Genomic DNA, 23,002 nt, shown 5'->3' with positions numbered 1-23,002 from the left:
AAATAGTTTTATTTTAACGGTCAGTCTTATTTTAATAGTTATTTTACTTAATTAATAAATAAGGTCATATTTTTAGTCTCGTTCGCGGGTAAAAAATAAAACTTGGGTTCTATCAACCCATTTTTAGGCTTAATTTTTGGATCTTATTGGTGACCCCACATCAATTTCAATCATCTCCTCACTACACTTAATGGGGAGAGCACTTCTATAATGGTAGGGTTAGGAGTGAACTAAAAAAGATTTGAGTGGAGATTAATAAAATGGGTGAGGGGCATTTGTGAATAGGAAGGGCATTTTTCTACTACCTATTTAGACTAAAGAAAATTTTGAAGAGGGGAGGAGGACGAGAACTGAGAGCAAAGAAAGAAAGTCACCGTTGATTTCTATTTCCTAAATTGAAGTTCTTATCTTTTCTGTACACAACAAAAGGTTAGAAATCCATCAATGAAAGATTTTTTTTAAATCTACTTTTTCTTTAAGGCTTCTATTTTGGTTTAGTTTTATGTAAATGTTTCGTTATTTTCTCTTCTTTTTTTTACTGCTTGTTTGTTTGAAACTAGTTTTGCAAGTAGTTGGAGTTTTTTTCCTTAAGTATTAAAATTACGTAGGGATTAAAGTTTAGATCTTTAAGATTTAACTGAAAAGAATATACTTTGGTCTACTACTTTACTTAGTTATAGTATTTTCGATAACTATATATTTTATTCTTTTTTTTCTCAAAATTAAAAGTTTATGTTTCTTTATATCTAATTTTTCAGCATGTCCTATTCACGGTTTCGAGGCTAAAATATTCTTTTCTAGCTTTTGTTTTGGTGTTAAAGTGATGATATTGCTAAATAAGTAAGAGTATTAAATCAATAAAATTATGTATAATCTTGTGTTATTCGTTAATAAGTATTTGAGGCATAAATCAAGTTGACCATGAATTCTTTAATGACCATTAATTTATGGCAGTATCACCTTTCAGAAAGATAGTTTTACTTCCCTTCAAAAAATTATGTAAGATCCTTATATTATGTTTTAGATTTGAATTTTATTTGAATCTTGCTTAATGTGTTGTTTGGATTTTTATTTTTTTTAAAATTCACCAAAGAAGTGGGTGAATTCCATTGATTTTTTAGTTTTATGTTGATCTTTCTTTTAGTGTGATTAATAGTGAATATCTTTATTTGGTTCGATTCCTGATTTGATTTATTATTTTTAATATTTTGTTATTTTAACATGCTTGTATTCTGATTTGGAGTTGCTTAGACATGCATTATTTTAGTTGATAATTATGCTGATAGAGTGGGTTTACGAGAAAAAACACGATTAATTGACCCCCCCCCCACACACACACATATATATATATATACACATAGAATGAATGGAAAAGGGGTGCTTGTGTTGTGGTTTTCGTAGTTGCACACACACACACACACACACACACACACATATATATATAATCAAAAAAATATAATCAATAAACAGAATACTCCGAATAAGCTAGTATGCTTTAGGCGCGTGTTAATCAATAAGTTATCATGATTATGTACACGTTCGCATGACATAATTATAATTTCCCAAATTAAAGGCAAAGTATGCGTTTGCGCAACTTTGACAAAACAATCTTAAAAATAATAAAGTGTTATGAATTGTGTACACGTACGCGTGACATGATTCCTGACATACTAAGCAGAACGAATACATGTACGCATGATTCGATTCAAGATAATTATATAATTTTAAATGTGATGATATTAGCACACAAATATCTGGCTTATATTTGGCTTTATTTGACACCATTCTTTAATTATAAACAAATCAAGCAATTAAAAGCGGTTTGAGGCAAAAGTGCATAAGTTTCCCTATAACATAAAATATCCAGAATTAGTTAAGCCAGGTATAGTTATTAAAGCGACTATGCTAGAACCACGGAACTCGGGAGTGCCTCACACCTTCTCCCGGGTTAACAGAATTCCTTACCTGGTCTTCTGTGTTTTGCAGACTTAATCAGAGTCAATCTTCCACGATTTGGGATTTAAAATAAACCGGTGACTTGAGACACCATAAATTATCCCAAGTGGCGACTCTGAATTTTCAATAAAAATAATCCCGTTTCGATTGTCCTTTAATTGGAAAAACTCCTTATACCCTTCCGGGGTAGGAAAAAGGAGGTGTGACAGCTCTGGCGACTGCTGGGGAACGAACCCAGAATCTCTGGTTCAGGGTTCAAGAATTTGAGCTTAGAATAATTGTTATATTTGGCTTTATTTATTATCTGTTTTATTCACATGTTTGGGCCTAATGTGCTAAATGTTGCTTTTACCGCTTGATATTATCTGAACTGTATATTAAACTACTATAAAACTCTTCTTCTTTCTAAGTCTTCTGAATTTATGGTGCACACGTGCGTGTGGCCCACCTTTATGTTAGAAGACATACCAAATAGAACGAAGTTGGGCCAAGTAACTAGGCCGGGTAGACTTTTGTGCTCCTGGTACATTGCCCCCATTTCGGCTCGAGCTGTCCGCTTGGGTAAGCCAGGTCTAGAACAGTATACCCCAGGTTTTACACTTAGAATAACTCAGCTTCATGTCGGATCCCTAGTAGGAACGTTTGTTTGCATCATGTGCATTTGACTTCGGAGACTCAATACAGGGGTTGGGTCTGTCTAGGACAGGTGTACCCGAAATGAAAAGATCATCCTGATGTATCTTACTTGCTACTTGTGCATTCGTTTGTTTCGGATTTGCATGTTGACCAGCTTATAGGAAAAGTTAGAAAAGGAAAATCAATGTGAGAACCGAGAAAGAAAATTGGTTGTTTTCGGAAAAAAATAATTTCCAAAGTATTTTGAAATTCTGAAAGGGAAAGGAAATGTCGTGTTTCTTTTTAAAATGGTTTTATTATTACGAACTACGTAAGTTTGATTCTCGCTGGATGTGAGATACGTAGGCAACCCATATCGGGCCCAACTATTTTAAAAAAATAAAAAAATATATAAAAAATAGATAATAAATAAATAAAATATGGGTACATAAATGTCATTGTGTTAAGTAAGGTGATGTCATTCTTGTCCAAAATATGCCGAATGTCCCCAAAAGAGCGCCGGAAGGCTGTTTTTGCAAGAACAGTCGCATTTGGTCGTTTTTTTTCTTTCAAAAAAAAAATTTTGCCGGCTAGTAAACACGACATTTAAATCTTCTTCATCGAAGCATTTTTTTTCTTTATACGAATATTTTTTTATAATAATGATTTTTTTTTCAAATTGAGTCTTGATTTTGGTTTTTTTAAAATTAAAATCACTCACAGGTACAAAATGAGCACCATCCAAAACCCACCGTTCACATATGTAGATGAGTTTCTATTTCGGCTTCAGATGTGGTGGCATGAGTTAGGAGGAGATGGTCAGAAATGGGTCATTAAGTATTTGGGAGCTCTCACAGATATTATAAAAGTTAAACCACGCGATGATTTGATTACGGCGCTAGTGACTTTTTGGGACCCTGTTCACAATGTCTTTCGCTTCTCTGATTTCGATCTTACTCCCACATTAGAAGAAATAGCTGGATATTCCGGTTTTGACTGAGATTTGAGAAACCAGAATCTTATATTCCCAAAGGCTCCCTCAGTACATCGATTCTTTGGTCTTCTGAATATTAGTAATCAAATCAAAAAAAGCTACGTTGTCAAAGGGTGTTGTTCTTTCAACTTCCTATATTCAAGGTTCATAAAGCCGGATGGATTTGAAATTCATGAAAAGGGCCTTACTAACAAACAAAACAAGGACACCTGGCAGATTCATCGTCGCTTCGCTTTCATGGTGGCTTTTCTAGGAATCATGGTCTTCCCAAACAAAGAGCGGACAATTGATATTCGCATATCCAGAGTCGTACAAGTCCTCAGTACCAAAGAGCATCACACTCTTGCCCCGATCATTCTCTCAGACATTTATCGGGCATTGACTTTGTGTAAATCCGGGGCAAAATTCTTCGAAGGTTGCAATATTTTGTTGCAAATGTGGTTGATTGAACATCTCCGACATCACCCCAAGTTCATGCAGTATGGTCCAAGCAAGGACAATTTCATCGAGAGTTATGAAGAAAGAATAAAAGATTATAAATCTCCCGAAGGAGTGGAAGCCTGGATATCCCCCTTAAGATCTTTAATGGTGAGTCAAATTGAGTGGACTTTGGGGTGGCTCCCGGTAAGAGAGGTGATACACATGTCAACCTTAAAGAGTTATTTGTTGTTGTTGGGTTTAAGAAGTGTCCAGCCGCATGCACCACAGAGAGTTCTAAGACAGCTAGGGAGATACCAAGTGGTGCCTGATGACGAAGATTTGGGTGTGCAAATGATTGAACTACACCCCGATGCCACTCTCCCTGAGGCTTTAATCCAGCAGATTTGGAATGGTTGTCGATACTTGAAAGATGATACCCAAGTTCCAGATCCTGCGAAAGGTGAGATAAATCCGGGTTATGCTAGGTGGTTTGAGAAAAGATCCTGTGTGGATGATGCACCAGAACCTGATCCTAGAAGGCCCATAAAAAGACCGCATGTTCAAGCCTTTGATGACAAAATCCAAGAACGGTTGGCCTGGGGTGAAAAGGAAAAGGGTTACAAAGCAACTATTCATGCCTTAGAAGAAAGCCTGAGGAACCTCAATCTGGAAAAAGACTTACAAGCACAAGAAGTAGAATGTGAAAAAAAGAGTCTGATTAGCGAAAATAAAACTCTTCGCGCCCAGTTTCAACAGTTGAGGAAAGCCTCTGAAGCGTCAGTGAGAAATTGGAAAGATCAGAAAATCATTGCCAATCTGATGGAACAAATGCAAGATTATGACTCCATCTTGACAAAGACTGAAAAGGCGTTAGACAAAGCTAAGGAAAAAATCATACAGTTAAATGAGGAAGCCAAATCTAGTAAGGAATGCCAAGTAATGAGATTCGAGGAAGAAATGGCTCAATTCAAGAGAGAGAAGGACCATTGGATACATTCAGAAGCTCAACTCCATGCACAGTTGGAAGAAATGAGAAGGTACAATAGAGAACATCAGCACGCAGATAATGATAGGGAAAGAGCACAGGCAAGACTCGATCAGGCCAGACTTCGAGCTCAATTGGAGTCAGCTTTAGATCGTGAGGACCGCATAAGAGATATAGCCACCACTCGCCAACAGCGATTGCAAAACCAAGACCAAAATCTCCAAGATTTCAGAGCACAAATCCATGAGTTGGCTGTTTACACCTCTCAAAGTTATGTAAACTGCCAAGGAATGGATTATGAAAGGTTTCTAGAGCATGCACCTACTTTTGCCCGTCATCTTGCAATGGAGTTAGAAAAAATGTACCGTATACTAGGAGGTCAGCCGGGTCAAGCCCCACCGTGAGCAGATGTTCCAGTGATTGAAAGCAAAAGATTGTGGAGTGGAGCGTAGTCATAGTTGTTGGAACTTTGTATATAATAGTCATGTTTTAGTTTGAGTCCGTGTCAAGTCTTTTAAACAATTGTCTTAAAGTGTTGTCCAAATGTAATGTCATTTCTGTATTTGTACTGTTTCGTTTGTTAAAAAATAAATAAGAGTATTAATAATTGTTTCTGCCAGAACTACGCACGGTCTAATTCATGCGGGGACATGATACGTAGGCAATCTCTATAAGATTCGACCATGACCAAAAGAAAAGAATAAAATGAAAAGGGGAGGGAAATAAAAGATAGACGTGAGTGACAATAAAAGGGAAAGGTCAGGAAAAGTTGGGATGACACAAGCAACCAAGCAAATACATGATAGAACTGGTTAATTACCTAGGTGCATTGCATCCCAACGTGCGATTACATATGTGTTAAACCCTAAAAAACTAAAAAGTTTGTTGTATTTCCAGAGAATTCAAGCAGTTAGTTTATCTAGAGTATACTGGCACATTATCATTACCAAACCAGATCAAAAGGACCAATACCAGAAATCATGTCTATCCCGGATGTCAACACAAGTGTTGAGGTAGAGGAGTTGGACGTCAGTAAAATGAAAGAGGAGATGCTCAAACTTAAGCAACAGATGGCCGAGATGTATCAAGCCTGGTCTAAAGGAAAATCACCCCCAGCTTACCCTGCTAACCCTGCTTCCACCCCACCACCGGCTCAAGCTTAGGATCATCCTGACACCAATCTATCCCCGAGCTTTCCCATTTACCAGCACTACCGGGGCACCACTTCTCATACACCGCAATCTCCACCCCCTAAACCAATTCCATACCCTCCTCCACCAGTAACTCCTGTCTTTGTAGCGCCTCCACCATCTACACTCCACAAATCTCCTAGCGAGTCTATGTTCCAGGCCCAGGACAACCAATACTACCCCTCGGAGCCCACTTTCAAAGCTCCAGAAACCCATTCCTATACTCCTCACTTTGACCTCCCAATAGAAGCTGATAAACCCGTCAAAAATACCGAACAAGAGGAGATGTTCAGGAAAGTTAAAAGCTTAGAACAATCGTTCAGAGACATGCGGGGGTAAGGAGGGCAAGTCAGCGTGGCCTACAAAGACCTATGTTTGTTCCCAAATGTGCAATTACCGGCAGGTTTCAAGATGCCCAAGTTCGATCCATACAACGGGCACGGCGATCCAGTAGCCCACTTGAGGGGTTTTTGCAGCAAGATGAGGGGAGCTGGAGGAAAATACGAATTGTTAATGGCTTACTTCAGTCAGAGTTTGAGTGGATCAGCATTGGAATGGTATACTCGCCAAGACCATGGGAGATGGTACACATGGGATGATCTTGCGCAAGCATTTGCTTGTCACTTCCAGTACAATCTTGAGATCATTCCAGATCGACTGTCCTTGACTAAACTTGAGAAGAAGCACAGTGAAAGCTTCAGAGAATATGGTTTCAGATGGAGGGAGCAAGCAGTAAGAGTAGATCCCCGTGAAGGAAAGTGAGATGGTAGATTACTTCCTACAGGCTTTGGAACCTACTTACTATGGCCATTTGGTCTCAGCTGTGGGAAAGTCATTCAACAAAGTAGTAAAGATGGGGGGAATGGTAGAAGAAGGCCTCAAGTCGAATAAAATCATGAGCTATTTGGCTATCAAAGCAACTACTCAGGCTATTCAGGGCAGCATAGGAGGGATTGGGAAGAAGAAAAGAGAGGAAGCAGCAATGGTTGATTCAGGAACTTGGTCCGGATCTAGAGGTTCACCTTACCACTACAATCAACCTCGACCCCACCAACAAACTTATCACCACAATCCACCCAACACTACTATCGCCCACCGGAACCTCATTTTTCCATCCACCATGCACAAGCATACAACCAACCTTCTGCCCATGCTCAATGGCGTGCTCCTGTCCTACCAAATACTTATCCACATCCACGAGCCTACCAAAACACTCCCGGACCAAGTTTCAGGCCTAGTCAAGCACTCAAGGGTGAAAGGTTGCAGAAAAAGAAAATCTTTACTTCGTTGGGAGAGTCATAGACCAGTCTGTTCCACAGGCTAAAATAGCTAGATATGCTAAGGCCGATACAGTCCAAACTGCCAAATCCTCTTCCAAAGAATCTTGACTATACTGTCAGCTGTGAGTATTATTCTGGTACTCCGGGTCATGATACAGAAAAGTGTTGGCATTTGAAAAGTGCAATACAGGAGCTTATTGATACCAATAGAATTGAAGTTCAAGCTCCCGAAGAACCCAATATCAACAGGAATCTGATGCCAGCCCATCAGGAGGCAAATATGATCGAAATAGAGCATGCGGAGGGGGAACCCAAGAAGCCATCACGGACCGTCATGATGATTCGGTCCAGTGGAGTCAAGACAGATGAATAATCAGCAGATGAGAAGTTGGTGCTCAAGCAGAGCAAAAAGAGTGTTGAGCCATCTGTGGCAGTAGAGAAGGGGTCTTTAAGTAGTGTTGCAACAAAACAGGAAGGGGTAAAGGTGATTGTACCAGGAGCGGCCAGCAAACCCATCATAATCGTGGAAGGAGCCCGCACAGATCGGGTTATTATCAAGCCAGTAACCCAATTACCAATAATCAACAGCAAGTCTATTCCATGGAATTACGAGCAGGTAACAGTAATGTACAAAGGGAAGGAAGTCAAAGAAGAAATCTGTGAAGTACAGGGTTTGACTCGCTCGGGAAGGTGTTTTACTCCCGAGGAGTTAAGAAGAGCTAAAAATAATCCAGCACTAATAAAGAAAGCCGTAACTGAAGAAGAAGCAAAAGAATTCTTGAGGAAGATGAAGCTGCATGACTACTCTATCATGGAACAATTAAGAAAGACGCCCGCTCAAATTTCCCTATTGTCATTATTGATCCATTCGGACGAGCACCGACAAGCTTTAATGAAGATTTTGAATGAGGCACACGTTCCCGATAAGATCTCCGTGAACCACTTGGAAAAAATAGCCAACAAAATCTTCGAAGTAAATAGAGTCACATTTTCCGATGATGAATTTCCTGTAGAAGGTACTGAGCACAACAAAGCTCTTTACCTCACATTAAAATGTGAAAACTCTGTGGTGACCCGGGTATTGGTTGACAACGGGTTAAGCGCAAACATATGTCCTCTCTCCACTTGAAGTAAGTTGAAAATAGAAGATGAGAGGATCCGTAAGAATGGTATTTGTGTGAGGGGATTTGACAGCAGAGGTAAAGATTCAGTTGGGGACATAATACTGGAGCTGACGATAGGGCCAGTTGAGTTCACAATGGAGTTTCAGGTGCTGGATATAGCTATTTCCTATAATTTACTATTGGGTCGACCATGGATCCACGCCGCTAAAGCAGTCCCATCAACACTATACCAGGTAGTCAAATTTGAATGGGATAGACAAGAAATAGTTGTGCATGGGGAAGACAGTTTATGTGCTCGCAGCAATGCTATTGTACCAGTTATTGAAGTGGAAGATGACCAGGGACCATGGGTCTACTAGGTTTCTGACACGATGTTGGTAGAGAAAGTGCCAGAGGGGAAATACATTCCAAATCCAAAGATAACCGCCGCATCAGTCATGGTAGCCTATGAGATGTTGAAGAATGGTTTTGAACTCGATAAAGGTTTGGGCTCATCTTTGCAAGGCATCATACAGCCGGTGTCTCTTACCGAAAACTTGGGAACATTTGGTTTGGGATTCAAGCCCACTGCCGCAGACATAAGAAAGGCCAGAAAGCTAAAACAGAAGTCATGGGTCCTTCCAAAGCCAGTCTCACATCTCTCCAAATCTTTTGTCAAGTCCGGTACCAGAAGTCGCCTGGTAACAACAATTCCTAATTCTATGATTAATCCTGACGAGGAGTTAATTGAAAGATTTAAAAAGTTGTTTGACGGTGTGAACATGGTGGAAAGTGGTGAAGGTCCTAGCAACGCAGAAATTCAATTCGTTGGGCCAGAAACAAAGCTTAATAATTGGAAAGCCACTCCTCTCCCCATTCGAAAGGAGTCTTGGTAGTTTATTTTGATTTTCCTTCAGTTTGTTTGGGTTATTCCAGGGTTGTAATCCAGATTTTTATCTTTCAGTCTGTTTGAAGTGTGCAAACCTTGTCATCTTTCATCATTCAATGAAATATAGCTTCCCTTTATTTATCATTCCTGATAGTTTTTCTTTTGTTTTTCTTTTCTTTTCTATACAGTTCTTTTTACGCTGGCTCTAGTGATATGGCATGCATAAGGAATCCTCAGCCCAGTCTTAAAAATCAATTTGATTCTGAAATAATAGTTCAAGAAGTAGATTGTGATTACGAATCAGAATACGATGAAGATGAGGCCTTCGAAGAGATTAGTAAGGATTTAATTCACTTCGAAGAAAAACCCAAACCCAACCTGAATGATACAGAAGCCGTCAATTTAGGAGACACAGATAATATCTGAGAGACTAAAATAAGTGTCCACCTCAAGCCAAAGATCCGGGAAGAGTTAATCAAAGCACTCATCAAATTCAAAGATGTTTTTGCATGGTCATATGACGACATGCCGGGCTTGAGTACTGATTTAGTGGTCCACAAATTGCCCACCGATCTAGTGTTTCCTCCCGTCAAGCAAAAGTTGAGGAAATTCAAAACTGATATGAGTGTGAATATTAAAGAAGAAATCACCAAGCAGTTGGATGCAAAGGTCATTCGGGTCACTCGATATCCTGTTTGGTTGGCTAATGTCGTACCTGTGCCAAAGAAGGACGGCAAGATCAGAGTATGCGCCGATTACCGCAATCTCAACAAAGCAAGTCCGAAGGATAACTTCCCACTACCCAATATCCACATTCTGATCTATAATTGTGCCAAGCATGAGATAGGATCTTTTGTGGATTGATATGCCGGGTATCATCAGATTCTAATGGATGAAGAAGATGCAGAAAAGACGGCATTCATCATGCCATGGGGAAATTATTGCTACCGGGTAATGCCATTTGGTTTGAAGAACGCCAGGGCAACTTACATGAGAGTAATGACTACAGTGTTTCATGACATGATACATAAGGAGATTGAGGTATACGTGGATGACGTGATCATAAAATCAAAGCATCAGGCCAACCACGTTAGGGATTTGAGGAAATTCTTCCTGAGACTTCGCAGATACAACCTCAAGCTTAACCCTTCCAAATGCACGTTTGGTGTTCCATCCGGAAAGCTATTGGGATTCATAGTCAGCCGGCGAGGCATCGAGCTGGACCCATCAAAGATCAAAGCCATCTAAGAATTTCCACCTCCAAGGAACAAGATTGAAGTGATGAGTCTGTTAGGGAGGTTGAACTACATCAACAGGTTTATTGCTCAGCTCATGACAACTTGTGAGCCTATATTCAAATTGCTGAATAAGGATGTTGCGGTCAGGTGGACTGATGAGTGTCAAAAAGCATTTGATAAGATAAAAGGATACTTGTCAAACCCACCCATGTTGGTTCCGTCAGAACTAGGAAGACCCTTGATTCTTTACTTGACAGTCTTGGAAAATTCATTTGGTTGTGTACTAGGGCAACATGACATCACCGGCAGAAAGGAACATGCCATCTACTATCTTAGCAAGAAGTTCACAGCTTATGAGGTTAAGTACACTCATCTGGAAAGGACATGCTGCGCCCTAACCTGGGTGGCTCAGAAATTGAAACATTATTTATCATCCTACACTACTTACCTCATTTCGCGCTTGGATCCGTTGAAGTATATCTTTCAAAAGCCTATGCCGACAGAGAGACTTGCAAAGTGGCATATATTGCTCACAGAGTTTGACATCATCTATGTGACTCGGACTGCGATGAAAGCCCAAGCATTGGCCGATCATTTGGCCGAAAACCCGGTCGATGAAGATTACAAGCCATTGAGAACTTATTTTCCCGATGAAGAAGTGATGCATATCGATGAACTGGAGCAAATTGAAAAACCAGGTTGGAAACTTTTCTTTGATGGGGCTGCCAACATGAAAGGAGTCGGGATAGGAGCTGTGCTTATTTCTGATACAGGGTATCACTATCCTGTTACGGCTCAACTTCGGTTTTATTGCACCAACAATATGGCTGAGTATGAAGCCTGTATTTTGGGTCTAAGGCTAGTTGCAGACATGGATATCCGGGAAATCTTGGTCTTGGGAGACTCGGATCTTCTGGTACATCAAATTCAAAGAGAATGGGAAAGGCGAGATTTGAAGCTCATACTGTAACGACAATGTTTACATGATATTTGTCAACGGTTTCAATCAGTGGAGTTTAGGCATATTCCAAGAGTCCATAATGAGTTCGCCGATGCTTTGGCTACCTTGGCATCAATGTTGCACCATCCGGACAAAGCTTATGTCGATCCTCTGCATATTCAAGTCGGAGATCAGCATGCTTACTGTAACATGATTGAAGAAGAACTTGATGGTGAACCATGGTTCCACGATATCAAGGAATACATCAGAATGGGGATATATCCAGTGCAAGCCACAGGGGATCAAAAGAGAACAATTCGACGGTTGGCAAATGGATTCTTCTTAAGTGGAGGAGTTTTGTATAAGAGAACACAAGACCTTAGATTATTAAGATGCATAGATGCTAGACAAGCTACGGCTGTCATGTCCCGAGTACATTCGGGAGTTTGCGGACCACATATGAGTGGATATGTGTTGGCGAAGAAAATTCTCCGAGCAGGCTATTATTGGCTTACCATGGAGCGAGATTGTATCAATTTTGTGCGCAAATGTCATCAGTGCCAGATACACAGAGATTTGATTCATTCTTCACCATCAGAATTACACACGATGTCAGCACCATGGCCCTTCGTTGCTTGGGGCATAGATGTCATTGGACCAATTGAGCCAGTAGCATCCAACGGGCACAGGTTCATTCTGGTAGCCATTGATTATTTCACCAAATGGGTTGAAGCCAAAACTTTCAAATCGGTGACCAAGAAAGCAGTGGTTGATTCTTTTCACTCAAATATCATCTGTCAATTCGGAATCCCAAAGGTAATCATCACAGATAATAGTGCTAATCTTAACAGTAACTTGATGGAAGAGGTATGTCAATAGTTTAAGATTATACATCGCAATTCTACCCCGTATCGTCCCAAGGAGAATGGAGCAGTCGAGGCAGCCAACAAAAACATAAAGAAGATACTTCGAAAAATGGTAGAAGGTTCGAGGCAATGGCATGAAAAATTACCATTTGCGTTATTGGGATATCGCACTATTGTTCGTACTTCGGTAGGCGCAACTCCTTATTTGTTGGTATACGGCACTAAAGCAGTAATACCTGTAGAAATTAAAATCCCGTCCCTTCGGATTGTCACTGAGGCTGAAATTGATGATAATGAGTGGGTCAAAACCCGTTTGGAGCAGTTGAATTTTATTGATGAAAAAAGATTGGCAACAGTATGTCATGTCCAGTTATATCAAAAAAGAATGGCAAGAGCATACAACAAAAGGGTGTGTCCCCGAAAGTTTGAAGTGGGTCAGCAAGTGCTGAAACGTATTCTTCCACATCAGGTTGAAGCGAAAGGCAAGTTCGCCCCGAATTGGCAAGGGCCATTCATTGTGACCAGAGTATTATCCAATGGTGATTTATGCTTAACAGATATTGAAGGAAAATGCATAGACATGGCTATCAATTCTGATGAAGTAAAGAGATATTATGCATGATTTTCTTTGGTATAATTGTTGATTGTTTGTATTTGGCATTGCTTCGAAGATTGAAATGACGAAGGCAATTTGTTCTGCTATCTAAACACTCTACCCTTTGTTCCCCCTTTTGAACCGCATTTGTTTCTTTCATACCCCTCTTTTGGAATCAATAAAAAAGGGAAAAGAAAGAAAAAGATAAAGAGAAAAGAAAAGAAGTCAAAAAAGAAAGTATAACAACAAGGAAATTCAGGTGTGAACTACGTTTGACATGATTCCTATTAAGGATACGTAGGCAGCCTCACGACTCGGTCATAGTAAAATAAAATATCAAAATATCCCCAAGCAAGAAACTGGGGCAGAAGTTGTACTTGTAATAAGAAATGTGATTCCAAGAGTTGTAATTTTAAACCCATGTCAAAATGTTTTGAGCCTTTGATACCCTTTCTTTTTAACTCCATCCAAAAGCCCACATTATGGTCCAAAGAAAGACCTTCCGATCAGTCTTCGAGAGATGCCAAGTCGATCAATGTAAAAAGAATTCATATCAGGGGCAACACTCCGATTTAAGCAAGAAAATCAAAAATGAGAGAGTCTTATTGGTGAAAACCCTCATGGGCACCATGAGGCGACGAAAGCTGAGAGAAAACAAATGAGAGAGGTTTGTCGGTGAAAACCCTTCTAGGCACTGCAAGTCGAACAAGGTCCATAAGATTAGCGGAAAGTAAAATTGGGTTGTGGAAATCTTAGAGCACGAAGTAAAATAATTGGAAAGGAGATTGGTTAAATAGACTGGGCTAATTAATCCAAAATGCATACCATGATCATTGGTGCCAGTGACTCCGCTCAGATAAGTTCCCTTTTCCTATCTCCAACAGTCATCCAAATCTGGATTTTCTTCTTTATTCTTAATTCTTAAAATTGTCGCATTTCATTGCTGTTAATTTTTACTCCCCTAAGGCTCTTCCAAGGTTAGCCTTGTTCCAACAAATAAGAAGGAATGTCAAAGTATACTACCAAGATTCAAAATTGCACAGAACAAAATACGGCTAGGACATGCTGGAGATAATATGATGAAAATGAGACATAGTGTGTAAGCAAAAGTGGAATCGGTGGAATGGTTCAGTAATGTCATGGGATATATACAAGTTCAGACATAAGGTTCAGAAATGAAAACAACAGTTGGGGATCATGCAGTTGAGGATCAGTCATGAGGTCAAAACAGTCCTTTCGACCAGTTCAAGGCAGTCTGTTGAAGCAAAGCAGGGCAAAGAGAAAACCCTCCCCAGCAAGAATGTCACAACTAACCACCACGTTTTGAACTGACAAGATTTTCTTTGATTTGAAACAGGGTCAAAGATGGTATTTGTTTTAGGAAGCACCCTGTGAGAGAAGCAAGTACCATGCAGGTTTGATCGTATAAATTTTGAGGACCCTCCTGGAAAATAGGACTTAGCTTTAATTCAAAACATTCGTTAGTACAAGATCTAGCATAAGCTCTACTTCGTGAAAATATAAGTTGCTTTGAATTTTTCATTTTTTTTAAGACAAGACTCAATTCGAAACTTCAGGACCCTCCTGGAAAATGGGACCTAGGTTAAACCCTAAAACAATCATAAGTAGTAAATATAGGACAAATATGCACCAAAAGGAATATAAGTTGGTTTTAAAGTTCGCATAAGAGTTGTCAGGACCCTCCTGGATAATGGAACATAGTTTAAAACTGGTTTAGATAACAAGATTTAGTAGAAGTCATGCCTTTAAAAGATATAACTTAGATTTAAAATTGTCGTTTAGTTAAGAGTTGTCAGGACCCCCTGGATAATGGGACCTAGCTTTCAAATTCATATTAATATTTGGTAATATGCTTCAGTTTAACACTCACAGATGCGCCCAGCTACCAAACTGGGGCAGAAAACTTTCTTTTGTTTTGTCTATTTTGTTGCAATCAGGCGTCCACCTGGAGAACAAGGAACAACAGTTGAAGTATCAGTAATCAGGTGTCCACCTGGAGAACAAGGAACAACAGTTGAAGCATCAACAATTAGGCGTCCACCTGGAGAACAAGGAACAACAATTCAAGTTTTAGCAATCAGGCGCCCACCTGGAGAACAAGGGGGTACAATTCAAGTTTCAGCTTTCAAGTTCTTATTGATATTTGGTAACATGATTCAGTTTACACTCACATATGTGCCCAGCTACCAAACTGGGGCAGAAATTTTTCTTTGTTTTTGTCTATTTTGTTGAAATCAGGCGCCCACCTGGAGAGCAAGGGAATACATTCAAGTTCAGAGAATACAATTCAAGTTCAATTGTCAGGCGCCCACTTGGAGAGCAAGGGAATACAATTCAAGTTCAGCAATCAGGCACCCACCTGGAGAGCAAGGGAATACAATTCAAGTTCAGCAGTCAGGCGCCCACCTGGAGAGCAAGGGAATACAATTCAAGATCAGCAGTCAGGCGTCCACCTGGAAAGCAGGGGAATACAATTCAAGTTCAGCAGTCAGGCGCCCACCTGGAGAGCAAGGGAATACAATTCGAGTTCAGCAATCAGGCGTCCACCTGGAAAGCAGGGGAATACAATTCAAGTTCAGCAGTCAGGCGCCCACCTGGAGAGCAAGGGAATACAATTCGAGTTCAGCAATCAGGCGTCCACCTAAAGAAAAGGAAAAACATCTCAGATTGCAATTCAAGTCAGCAACCAAAGAAGCTCGCGGCAAGAATGCGAGTCAACAGTCTGAGGTGATCAACAGATGTTATTCACAATAAAGAAAAAAAAAAGAGAACTGAATTCAAATGCAAAAGTTGATGAAAGATGTGAGTTTATCAAGCATGGTTGAGGTCACCTGCACTACATGTCCGGTCTTGATTTGAAAATCTGAAGAAGAACGAAAAAGCACCTGCAGCTAGCAAGCGTCAAGGTTCAAATCTAAAGTCTGCATGAAGAACCATTCAAGACTCAAGATCAAGCTTCAAAAGACTTATAGATAGGAATCTTGTAACTCGTAGTTGACAGGCTTAGTTAGTCTTTTTCATTTTGATTTTTGATGTAATAATAGGAACCGCGGACCGGAACCTCGACGGCACCTCAATCGGCTCTCCACATCGGCACTCCATCACCTCATTCACCTCTGAACTACACGTGGCCTGATTCCTTTATAGCCAAGGATATGTAGGCAGCTCAGATACCAGGGCTCGGTCACATTCCCCTTTTCTCTTAGTTTTGGTCTCTTTAAATAAGGGTCGGGTCAAAAAATCTGTCTAGTCGTTCTTTGTCTGAAAACTCTTCACGTTTCCAGTCAAAGAGGGGCAGCTATAGACATGTGATTTTTGACCCTCCGCAAGATTTTTCATATTTTAGCACGTAAATATTTAATTTAGGCCTAATATAGCTATTTTAACTTATTTTGACTCTATTACTTTATTTTATTACAAGAAAACAAAATATAAAAATAAATAAAAAATTTATTAATGTTTTTTAGTCATTTTTAATCTTGAAAAATTCCAAAAATAGTTTTATTTTAACGGTCAGTCTTATTTTAATAGTTATTTTACTTAATTAATAAATAAGGTCATATTTTTAGTCTCGTTCGTGGGTAAAAAATAAAACTTGGGTTCGAGCAACCCATTTTTAGACCTAATTTTCGGATCTTATTGGTGACCCCACATCAATTTCAATCATATCCTCACTACACTTAATGGGGGGAGCACTTCTATAATGGTAGGGTTAGGAGTGAACTAAAAAAGATTTGAGTGGAGATTAATAAAATGGGTGAGGGGCATTTGTGAATAGGAAGGGCATTTTTCTACTACCTATTTAGACTAAAGAAAATTTTGAAGAGGGGAGGAGGACGAGAACTGAGAGCAAAGAAAGAAAGTCACCGTTGATTTCTATTTCCTAAATTGAAGTTCTTGTCTTTTCTGTACACAACAAAAGGTTAGAAATCCATCAATGAAAGATTTTTTTTAAATCTACTTTTTCTTTAAGGCTTCTATTTTGGTTTAGTTTTATGTAAATGTTTCGTTATTTTCTCTCTTTTTTTTACTACTTGTTTGTTTGAAACTAGTTTTGCAAGTAGTTAGAGTTTTTTTCCTTAAGTATTAAAATTACGTAGGGATTAAAGTTTAGATCTTTAAGGTTTAGCTGAAAAGAATATACTTTGGTCTACTACTTTACTTAGTTATAGTATTTTGATAACTATATATTTTATTCTTTTTTTTCTCAAAATTAAAAGTTTATGTTTCTTTATATCTAATTTTTCAGCACGTCCTATTCACGGTTTCGAGGCTAAATTATTCTTTTCTAGCTTTTGTTTTGGTGTTAAAGTGATGATATTGCTAAATAAGTAAGAGTATTAAATTAACAAAATTATGTATAATCTTGTGTTATTCGTTAATAAGTAGTTTTTGAGGCATAAATCAAGTTGACCATGAATTCTTTAATGACCATTAATTTATGGCAGTATCACCTTTCAGAAAGATAGTTTTACTTCCCTTCAAAAAATTATGTAAGATCCTTATATTATGTTTTAGATTTGAATTTTATTTGAATCTTGCTTTATGTGTTGTTTGGAATTTTATTTTTATTTTTAAAATTCACCAAAGAAGTGGGTGAATTCCATTGATTTTTTAGTTTTATGTTGATCTTTCTTTTAGTGTGATTAATAGTGAATATCTATATTTGGTTCGATTCCTGATTTGATTTATTATTTTTAATGTTCTGTTATTTTGACATGCTTGTATTCTGATTTGGAGTTGCTAGACATGCATTATTTTAGTTGATAATTATGCTGATAGAGTGGGTTTACGAGAAAAAAGACGACTAATTGATCTCACCCATACACACACACACACACACACATATATATATATATATATATATATATATATATCGGATCAAAAAAATAAAATCAATAAACAGAATACTCCGAATAAGCTAGTATGCTTTAGGCGCGTGTTAATCAATAAGTTATCATGATTATGTACACGTTCGCATGACATAATTATAATTTCCCAAATTAAAGGCAAAGTATGCGTTTGTGCAACTTTGACAAAACAATCTTAAAAATAATAAAGTGTTATTAATTGTGTACACGTACGCGTGACATGATTCCTGACATACTAAGCAGAACGAATACACGTACGCATGATTCGATTCAAGATAATTATATAATTTTAAATGTGATGATATTAGCACACAAATATCTGGTTTATATTTGGCTTTATTTGACATCATTCTTTAATTACAAACAAATCAAGCAATTAAAAGCGGTTTGAGGCAAATGTGCATAAATTTCTCTATAACATAAAATATCCAGAATTAGTTAAGTTAGGTATAGTTATTAAAGCGACTGTGCTAGAACCACGGAACTCGGGAGTGCCTCACACCTTCTCCCGGGTTAACAAAATTCCTTACCTGGTCTTCTGTGTTTCGCAGACTTAATCAGAGTCAATCTTCCTCGATTTGGGATTTAAAATAAACCGGTGACTTGGGACACCATAAATTATCCCAAGTGGCGAATCTGAATTTTCAATAAAAATAATCCCGTTTCGATTGTACTTTAATTGGAAAAACTCCTTATACCCTTCCGGGGTAGGAAAAAGGAGGTGTGACATCTGCAGCTTCTACAAAAATTCCAAACTCTCCGTCAACCATCCGAAACCACCCCGAGGCCCCCGGGACCTCTACCAAAAGCATAAACATATTCCATAACCTTATTCAAACTTATACCAATCTTCAAACACCTCAAACAACATCGGATCAACCAAAACACATCGGATTCAAGCCTAAGTTTCCAAATTCTTCCGAATTACACTTTTGATCAAAACCCAACCAAACCACGTCCGAATGACCTAAATTTTTGCACACACATACCAAATGACACAACAGAACTACTGCATCTCTCAAAATTTTATTCTTACCCCTATATCAAAATCTCACCTATCAACCGGAAAACGCCAAAAATCTATTTTCGCTAATTCAAGCCTAAATCTACTACGGACCTCCAAAACTCATTCCGATCACACTCCTAAGTCCAAAATCAACTCCCGAAGCTATACAAAACCTCGGAACTCACATCTTATCCCTCTAGCATATAAGTCAACATCCGGTTGACTTTTTCCAACTTAAACTTACTCAAAAGAGACTAAGTGTCTCAAATCTTACCAAATCCTTTTCGAACCCGAGCCAACCAACCCGATCACATCTAGAAACGATATACAAAGTAATAAGAAGCATAAATGTGGGAAACGGAGTGGTAACTCATGAGATGACTGGTCGGGTCGTCACACTCATCGACTTATGAGATATCTGACAACGGAACATTGGTAATTTATAGTTTGATCAATAAGCAAGATTTCTATTTACATATCTTTTATGCAGAAATTTCTTTCTATCACAATGGGAAGTAAACTGCCTCATGGCTTTCAAATATTGGTTAATCGACCTCTTCTTTGGAATGGAGTGTATATCAGTGTCATTCTCAGATTAAAGGTATACTCTTTGCCAAATTTTGTTGCACTTTTTTAAAATTTTATTGAGTTGTAAATGTAGGATTCAGTGATGATTAAAATAAATTTAAATTTCATGGTTATCAAATTTTTGAATAGGTTTGAGCTTTTACAAAGCAATTTAAAAATTATTTGGACAACTGATTCAAAATTATCAATTTTTTTGTGTTAACTCAAATTCTTCTCACAAAAATATTATAATACTTTTAAACAGCTCTGAAAGTATTAAATTTTAACTTTTAAGTACCTAAGTGGTTATTTATACCTTCTTTGCTAAAGTATAAAAATCATTGTAATATTTAATTTTTATTATTTTTTCTTATTATATATTCATGATGGAATGTTAAATTGAAAATGAAAGCCGTAGATTCTTAGCGGTGATCATTTTCAGTAAGTTATTGACATACAATTTAACAAAGTTACAGGATGATGCGCCCGCTGAAAAGGTACCTTAATAAGCTTGATATATATATATATATATATATATATATATATATATATATATATATATAGGAACTACAACGAATTAATGTCGCCAATTCATTATTTTGGTTCTGTATGTGGCCAATGGCATATTTTCAAGTACAAGTAATCATGCATTTTGATGCAAGTCCATTATTGTGCCTTCATAAACTTGATTGGGTCCTATCATAACACCATAACATCCCAATTGTAGTTTGCAAGCTGCAAGTGTTAAACTATGTGCAGCTTCTACTATGTTGCTCATGATAACCATGCAAACAGGTATTTTTATTTCTTGAAGGGTATTGCTAGAGGCTGAAAAATACGAATGCAGTAGTCCATATTTGGGGATTCTGATGGTATATGACTAAAGTTTATTTGAAAAATTGTCGCAACCTGTAAAGTACTTGACTGGAATGATGAAAACTTTTATTATTCCCACCCTCCCTCTTCTCTTAACGAAGTTCATATGCGAGTCTAGATTATGACTTCCTATGAAAAATAACTTTTCCTTGAATCTCCATGTGGTAAGTTCTTGTGTTACAAAATATATTAATTTGTATATTTTACAGGGAAAATAGGCGAGTCACTTATCTCTGGAGGAAAGCAATACCTTCTATGAATACAACTCTAGCAAGTTCATTGGTTACTTTTTCTTATTTTTGATTCTGTCCCCGAACATTCTTCGCCCAATAACCCCCCCCCCCAAAAAAAAAAAAGGAGAAATCTGTCATTGTACCTTGCTAAAAATTATTAAGCCCCTTTATTTATTTTACTTGAGCAATTAAATGGATCTTATAGAAAAATGGGGTTTAGTACTTATTCCTACTATTCTTTGTTGGATAATTTTCTGTCTTAAGTGTTAGTTGAGGTCACTCCATACAAATATTTACTTTTTAAGCTAAACCATTACAAGACCTTCTCTACCATTAACAATGAACTGTGAGATGAATATTGTTCTTTTATCATATGTCGTTATCATAACAGAATAAACGATTGGAAGACAATTGTAAATCTTCAATTATTTAGTGAGATTCATCTTCTAATGTTGTTTACTAGAATCATATACCATACGAAATAAAAGAGCTTATATGGAAGGTACATCTTCTAATGTTGTTTCCTGTATACACTTCACTATTTTGACGAGAAGGTACATCTTCTAATGTTGTTTCCTGTATACATTTCACTATTTTGACGAGAAGGTACATCTTCTTTCCATTGGATGTACTAATAGAAAGAAGTGGTTCTTATCCATTTTAAACCTTATAATTGAGGAACTTGAAAACTCTAATGATGATAATTCAAGTCAGTTGGTTGATTTATTTGATCAACAAATGTAAAAGCACACTTTAAGTCCTAACGGATTTATAAGATTATTTTTGGGTATATCTTTAATTTTTTTTATCAGGTATGTTGGACTGATTTTTGTAAAAAAAAGAAGAAGTGGAAAGCCGTTGAACAAATGATGCGTGCTTTTTCAGGTGTTTTTACTCTCTCAAAAAATTCAGCATTTTGAGGTTTTTTTTCTGTTTTTACTGCCAGTTTTTTCACTCAAGATAAGTGATGTATGATTCTTCAAGTGTTGCTATTCACGGAAATAAAATTCGTACCAACTGTGATGTGTGAATATATTGACTTTTAAGTATGTGAATTTTTCTGGGTTTTAAGTATGTGAAATCAATTGCCATTAGCCACTTTGAATTCTTTTTATTCATTTTCTTGTGTTATAGATAAATCCAATCAATAAGATTATACGTAGAGAAAGCTTACAAATAATTATAGACTCCAATGTGAAGCTCACGTTTGGTCGATATTGTGTTGCTAAGGGAGCCAAGTGGTTCGAAATATGTGCGTGAGATTGTAATTGGGTCTTTGGCTGCTTTAGGGCGAGATGGATCAAAAACCTGAAGCAAGCAATAAAAACTGGTTCAAGTATCTTGTGTTCAAGGACAATTATGATATCGGTGTATGATACCATTATTCCTTCACGAATATTTTTTAATCAGTTTTATATAATAGGTATATTTTTGTTCAAACTTCAAATAATTTTTTTTCTCTGGACAGAGTATGCATTATCTTTTTTCCTTTCGTTCTTTGTTGCCTCAGAATATGGAAGATTAAGGAGAAGATCACTATAATTGGTGAAACAATAACTCCTTCCCCTTAGGAGATAGATTCAATTGCAAAATAAAGTGTTCAAGAACATAGTAAGAGTTCAGCAAGCTATGTTGTAGAAGAAGCTGCTAAAGTTAAAGATGTTACCGTGGAAACAGGAAAAGTTGGAATGGGATATGTAGGGAAAGTAACTGAAATATCGAAGCAAAGACAATAGTTTCTGGCTTGGGAGACGCATAAGTATAACACCATGTTATAAGTTAATGGTAATATTGGGTCTTGCTAGCAACAACAAAAGGAGTGATTGATTATACTTCAGACGATAGGAAATTGTATTGAATAAGTTGATGCATAAGCTTTTATTGTCCTTATTTTGTGAAGGAAATAAACTTTAATCACTCCAAAGGAAAATATAGCTGCTCTTTTCTTGATTATTTATATTGCTTTTATTGTGAATTTGAGACAAGTTTTATCCTTGATCTTTATGTTAGTACATAAATATTGGTGGTCTCTAGCATATATACAATTCTATAAAATTCATATATTTATTTTTTGGTTTAATTCTTTTCAATATGATCATTAAATTTAGTCTGTAATATAGACCTGTTTCTACTTCTTCTGTTTTTTTAAACAATTTGCATATTGCGCGGGTACGTATAGTAGTTAAGTTAAAACTTGTTTAGAGAAGATAATAAATTTGGGATTTTTACCTATCAATACCATATATCAAACCTTATTACCAAAAATGTTCATAATTTGTTATTTACCCGTGTAGTCCACACTTTTACTACAAATTATATACCAATCCAAAAATAGGTAGATTTTGCTATAAAAACGC

General features: G+C 37.5%; 1 protein-coding gene, 1 long non-coding RNA gene and 1 pseudogene across 2 annotated transcripts; all 3 read left to right on the top strand.

Annotated features, from left to right (window-relative positions):
- The first annotated feature begins 240 nt into the window (after positions 1-240).
- Positions 241-15,750, top strand: LOC138888758 (uncharacterized; annotated as a pseudogene).
- LOC138888759 (uncharacterized) lies at positions 14,965-16,430 on the top strand. Its single transcript, XM_070171154.1, has 2 exons — positions 14,965-15,196; positions 15,276-16,430. The coding sequence occupies exons 1-2, from the start codon at positions 14,965-14,967 to the stop codon at positions 15,821-15,823; spliced, it is 780 nt and encodes a 259-aa protein (XP_070027255.1). The 3' UTR covers positions 15,824-16,430.
- A 218-nt stretch (positions 16,431-16,648) lies between these two features.
- Positions 16,649-21,440, top strand: LOC104228578 (uncharacterized). Its single transcript, XR_711375.2, has 3 exons — positions 16,649-17,014; positions 19,460-19,570; positions 20,622-21,440. It is a non-coding gene; the product is annotated as an uncharacterized lncRNA (long non-coding RNA).
- Positions 21,441-23,002: the final 1,562 nt, after the last annotated feature.

This window comes from Nicotiana sylvestris, chromosome 3 (genome assembly GCF_000393655.2).
Source record: "Nicotiana sylvestris chromosome 3, ASM39365v2, whole genome shotgun sequence".
In the NCBI taxonomy this organism is placed as follows: domain Eukaryota; kingdom Viridiplantae; phylum Streptophyta; class Magnoliopsida; order Solanales; family Solanaceae; genus Nicotiana; species Nicotiana sylvestris.
Note: the sequence above shows the minus strand (reverse complement) of the source record. Positions and strands in the feature narration are given on the sequence as shown.

Bases quoted from the DNA above. Each gene is read 5' to 3' on its own strand.
- LOC138888759 (XM_070171154.1), top strand. From the start codon at position 14,965: ATGCGCCCAGCTACCAAACTGGGGCAGAAAACTTTCTTTTGTTTTGTC. The intron at 15,197-15,275 runs GTACAATTCAAG...ATATGTGCCCAG, and splicing joins CCCACCTGGAGAACAAGGGG to CTACCAAACTGGGGCAGAAA.